Genomic DNA, 6,051 nt, shown 5'->3' with positions numbered 1-6,051 from the left:
ACTAAGCAGCCTAGCTGGGATTCACACTCCAAATGTGTGAAAAATATGTCAAACTCCAAAGCTCATGCTCTTTCCACATACCACATGGTGATAAATCTATTCCAGGCATAATCAACTAAAGAGAGGCAGAACAATGTTAAAAAAAAATAGTTGTTATGACAATATTAATATTTGTTTAGTGTTTCCTAATTATTAACTTGATTTGCAACACTAGCCTAGCTATTATCAAGGCAGAGCTATTTTGAATGAAGAGTAAAATAAACAAAGAAAATCAGTAAAATAAAAGAGCATAGACCAAGAAGCAATTCTAATGCTGAAAAGATTTATTAAAGGCATTCTCTTTATAACATTTCTTGTCAGTGCACATAATTCCAATAGCAAATATTTTTTCACCATTCATTCAAATACAGTATCACAATGTGTTTAGTATAAATATGTATACAAAATTTTATAAAGACACTAAAAAGTTTCTGACCAATTAAGTCATGAGTTTACAAAGCACAAACTGAAGATTAAATACTGAATATTAAGATGAAAACTACTATACACGTACTTCAGGAAGTTCTTCAAAGAAGTGCACCTCCCGGGAAATCCTCATATGTACATCTACACTCCAGCAAACTGGACAAGCAAAGTGCTACTTGCCAGAGTATTGACTAATAAAAACATATATAGAGCTTCAGAAAGAATACAAGGTCAAATGCCAAAAATAAAAAAAGAAGTGAAAGCAAATGTGCTACATTGTACCATTTTAAAGAGCTTGAAAACATCACACAAGGTTCACTAATACTGTTCTGACTGCAATGACCGTATTTACTTACAATCTCTTCCTAACAAGGAAACTATCAGATTTATTCATGGTACGAATGGCCAATTTCAACTAGTTATGCCAAATGTACAAGTAGTATCTGTAAATTCGAAAAGGGCAAATGAAAGGATCAGGTTATTTAAATGAATTATTCTTTAGGAACTGCTCAATATCACCCAAGCATAGTTACGAAGTATCTCTTCAAATTATACACACTCTTGAGGTCAAAAATGTCAAACTATTTCCTTAATGTAAGATCCCACAAGTAGAATATTATCTTTATTACTTGATCATAAATAAAGGTTTTTATTTAAAAGCTGTGGAAAATAAGGGTCTTTAATCTTCATCAAATCATATACAAATTATTTCATTATACCTTTAACAAAACAAGCATTATCAAGAGAAGGTCCAGCCTCTGATCTCCTAATCTCATCCAACAGTTTAGTATAATTCTGGCAACATTTAATTAGTTTTAAATAATATTCATACAGCCCCCATTATGAAACACAGATAACAGGGTAAACTACTATGCCAGCAAGCCATATTATTAATATATAATTATACTATATTTAGGCAGCTACTTATAATTTGGAAAGAAACAGGAAGCTACACCCTTGAACATACTATTCAAAATGGCAACCAGTTAACCCTTTGAGAAAAGAATTTTTGATTAACAATGCAAGTTAAGTTGTCTTAGTTAAACTTGTATAGGCCATTTCACCATAAACATCCCAGCTGTCTGAGGAGAGAGAAGGCATAGGCACAAAGGTAACTGATTGTTCAGGTTTCCACTCATGAGAAAATAACCCTTTATAAACAGACTAATGAACCAACTACAGACAGTATACCAAAGTTAAACACTTTAAAGATAAAAAGATATTTTATTCATTTATTTATTTTGACTAAGTCTCGTTCTGTTGCTCAGACTGGAGTAAAGTGGCATGATCTTGGCTCACTGCAACCTCTGCCTCTCAGGTTCAAGCGATCCTCCTGCCTCAGCCCCCCTAGTAGCTGGGATTACAGGCACGCGCCACCATGCCCAGCAAATTTTTGTATTTTTAGTAGAGACGGGGTTTCACCATGTTGGCCAGGCCGGTCTTGAACTCCTGACCTTGTGATCTGCCCACCTCAGCCTCCCAAAGTGCTGGGATTACAGGCGTGAGCCACTGCGTCCGGCCTTTGATAAATAGATATTTTAAAGATAAAAAGACATGGACTTTTTTGAAATATCTGTACTGATTTCTCTTAAACTCTCCTGCATAAAGAAAATTGCCTAGCAAGTGTTCTTTTTCTTTCATGGGTGGTCATAAAAGTGCCTACACATCAGTATTCACACCCACTGACTCCTACTGGGTGTGCATTCCTCTGAGCTCACTGCTGGGGATGAGCCATGGAGCTCATAGACACGCTTTGGTACACCTTTATTCTTACTGCCGTCAATCCCGCTTGATTTAGATTGTTGGTGTTCTTCTTTGGTATTTTGATTATAAGTTTCCCAGGGTTTCAACAAATCAGGGCTTTCTTCAGATTCAAAACAAAAGAGGAGAGACTTAGCTAGAGATTCTAGTTCCTGGTGGACAATGTGAGTTACTCTACTCTCATAGCTGCCAACAGAAGTAGAAGGCACATTGAAGTCACTGTAAAAATCATTGGCCAAGTTGCAAATACTTTCAACACAAGTCTGGAGAAGATTTATATCACTATGGCATCCTATATGCAAGAGAGAGAGGGAAAAGTTAATTAGCCTTTTCAGTTTTCATCAGGTATTTATGACTTTTATAGACTCTAGATATCTTTTAAGTCAAAGTGACCCTATCAAAACAATTCCAAACTACTTAAGATTAGTCAACTAAAGTGTTTATTTGCTAGATAAGCACTTGGTTTTTCAGGATCTAATTATTTAGGTAGAAGTACTGATATACATATTAAGTGAGAATTTAATTATAAATAAAAGTTCCTATATGGGTAACTAATATCAGTGAAGTAGCATTGGTAGGCTTCAGTTAATGACTAAAATAATGAAAAGGTTAGAAATAAAAAGGAAAGATGTCAGCCGGGGACTGTGGCTCATGCCTGTAATCCCAGCACTTTGGGAGGCCAAGGTGGGTGAATTGTTTGAGGTCAGGAGTTCGAGACCAGCCTGGCCAACATGGTGAAACCCCATCTCTACTAAAAATACAAAAATTATCCAGGCATGGTGGCACATGCCTGTAATCCCAGCTACTTGGGAGGCTGAGGCAGGAGAATCGCTTGAACCCAGGAGGCGGAGGTTGCAGTGAGCTGAAATCGAGCCACTGCACTCCAGCCTGAGTGACAGCGCGAGACTCCGTCTCGGAAAAAAAAAAGAAAGATGTCTAAGGTTCCTTAAAATATAAAATTCTGATTATAAACTCCATTTGGAGAATCATACCTTTCAGTGCAGAAATAATAATTTCAATAGCTTTCTCTAAGCAATGTTTTAACTTTAAGAATTCTGGAGCACGATTAACCATCCTCTTGAAATCTTGGTATTCAAAGTTTTCTTCTTGTACTTGCCTTCTGAAACTTTTCTGTATAAATAAAGTTAATACTTAAAATAATACATTAACAGGCTCAATGGCAGTAAGGCTCAGTCAATATGATTTTAATTGCCAGAATCTTCTCTTTAAGAAAGAGAGTTTAATTTCCTCACCAGTGCTTAACTCTATTTCTATAAGCAAGATCAAAATACAATAGTAATTACTGTTTTCAAAAGAAATCAGAATTTTCAAAGTCTGTCATCCTATTACATGAGAATGGAATAAAGTAACAGTGCCATTTATTATTCAGTACTTTAAAAGATACATTTATTTCATTTTTAAGAGCTCAACTTTATAATAGTTCTCATTTATTTAAATAAAAATTTTCAAGCCATAGGAATTACTCTCCTTTTTAACACATTGATCATATACTTAATTTTTCTCTTTACCTGTGACATGGGAATAATCTATCTAATTCATCTGTATTTTAAAATCTTTGAGCACAACGATTATTAAACACAATTTTTTAGCCTATAATGACCCATCCAAGCAAAAGCTGACAGTTATTAAACCAGTAGCAAAAAGAAACAGACATACTAATAAATTTCTATACAATCCTTTATCCATTACTAGAACTAGTAAGTTATGACACACATAAAAAAGACAAAGAGCTATCTTACATGCTACAATTAGACATATACAAAAGAGTTGTCTCTGGCTAAGGATAAACACTGAAATAAAAATATCTACATTTGAACCAAGCGAAATGATAAAAAATAAGCAAAATTAAAATCAAGTTAAAGCTTCTCTTACAATTTTCGATTCAGCAAAGATGTTTTCAAGAGATCTAATCAATCCCATGGCATTAGTTTTCATTTCTTTGGTAACCTATAGAGAATGTTAAAATATTTTATTATACTTTATTATTCAGAAGTACAAAAATCATAGAATTGCATGGGACCAGACTTTTAAAAAATTCTAGTCTAGAAGCCCAAAGATTGGAGTTCTATTTCTGGGATTGCAATTAAATAGCTTGAGAGTACTTAAATCATACATGTGAAATTTCTTCAAAAATAAATTGCACATTGACTTCTTTCCAAGTAAGTTTATTTCACTTTTAAGAGCTCAACTTTATAATCTCTCTCATTTATTTTATTTACATAAAAAATTTCAAGCCATAGCAATTACTCTCCTTTTAAACACATTGATCATATTCTTAGTCTGTATTTTCTATTTACCTGTGACATGGGAAAATAATCAGTCTAATTCACCTGTATTCATTAATAATTTCTTTCAAAATAAATTGCACATTGATTTCTATATTAAATATGGACACCCTCTAATATTTGTTATAATAACAGATTTAGAGTTATACTTAAATATTTATAGATACAAAATTTCTAAATTTCCCTTGGAAGGGAGTAAGTAACATATCAAGCAAATACTATAAGAACTTTACAAATGTTTTGTTATTTGATTCTCCATTATAGTCCTATGCTGCCCATTGTATACCTCATTTTATAGGTAAGGAAACAGACCTTGGTTCCTAACTCCTAAGACTGAGAACTAGGGTGGGAGCCCACATCTAAATTCTAAGCCTTTGCTTTTATTCTATCCAATGCTGCCCCCTAAGGTGCTTTCCTGCTCAATTTCTGCCAGGGGATTCTTTTTCAGTGTTTAATTGGCTTTACTCACAGAGAGCTTCCCTAGCCCTAATTCAGATTTGCTCTATGTGGTTTAAAAAAAAAAAAAAAAATCCAAAAGAATATCCAAATTATTTTTCCTTCCTGACTCCAGCTTTAAAATTGTAGCTCCATGCCTTTTATGTTTCAGCTCATTTTCTATTTCTTTGGATATTTTATTCTTCTATAGGTTCTTAAAGGAGTTTTAACTTACAAGAATAGATAAACTAAAACCCTACCATGAACAACAAAGTACAGGTTTGTCATACTATAGAAAGAAAATGAGAGAAAGGAGGGTATGCAGATAGGGTCAATTGTATACAGGATGGGCCTGGCCCTTTTGCTGCTTATTTCCTCAAAACAATACCAAGGCTAACACCTGCACCTACTTCAACAGCTTACTAAACACATTCCCATATATTATTTCATCTATATTTTTCATTAATTTATTCTATACACTTCTGCACTTATTGCCAGCAGAAATTCTTTGCAATAGTGATAGACTGCATAAGTGGTATCACTTTGCAAATATGGTAAAGTGTTTTAGTGATAAATGGTGCTGCTGCTGAGCAAAACCAAATTTGAGACGTCAGTGGTGATCTGAATGAGCCTTTGACAGTCCAATATATCCCTTTCTTCAAAGTTGCACTATGGAACTGAAATCAGCCTCATGCCTATTTGAGCCCAAGCTTGATTTAGTGACAATATGAGCTCCTAAATTTAGTAACAATGTGTTTTTACTTTAATTTTTTATTTATTTATTTATTTATTTTTGAGACAGAGTCTTGCTCTGTTGCCAGGCTGGAGTGCAGTGGCACGATCTTGGCTCACTGCAACATCCACCTCCCAGGTTCAAGCAATTCTCCTGCCTCAGCCTCCTGAGTAGCTGGGACTACAGATGTGCACCACCACGCTCAGCTAATTTTTGTATTTTTAGTAGATACGGGGTTTCACCAAGTTGTCCAGGATGGTCTCGATCTCTTGATCTCGTGATCCGCCCACCTAGGCCTCCCAAAGTGCTGGGATGACAGGCATGAGCCACCGCGCCCAGCCGTGTTTTTAT

The 6,051-nt window shown here is 34.8% G+C and overlaps 1 protein-coding gene across 2 annotated transcripts in view; it reads right to left on the bottom strand.

Moving 5' to 3' along the window:
- Positions 1-305: 305 nt before the first annotated feature.
- KIF14 (kinesin family member 14) overlaps positions 306-6,051 on the bottom strand; it is a 68,021-nt gene continuing 62,275 nt past the window's right edge. For both annotated transcript variants that reach the window (XM_063597967.1, XM_003823058.7), the window contains 3 exons: positions 4,120-4,194; positions 3,219-3,357; positions 306-2,518 (listed from right to left, as the gene is read on the bottom strand). In XM_063597967.1, the coding sequence (XP_063454037.1) occupies positions 2,139-2,518; positions 3,219-3,357; positions 4,120-4,194 (594 nt within the window). In that variant the 3' untranslated portion in view covers positions 306-2,138. The remainder of the gene's footprint in view (positions 2,519-3,218; positions 3,358-4,119; positions 4,195-6,051) is intronic.

The sequence above is a fragment of the Pan paniscus genome, chromosome 1 (genome assembly GCF_029289425.2).
Source record: "Pan paniscus chromosome 1, NHGRI_mPanPan1-v2.0_pri, whole genome shotgun sequence".
Lineage (NCBI taxonomy): Eukaryota > Metazoa > Chordata > Mammalia > Primates > Hominidae > Pan > Pan paniscus.
Note: the sequence above shows the minus strand (reverse complement) of the source record. Positions and strands in the feature narration are given on the sequence as shown.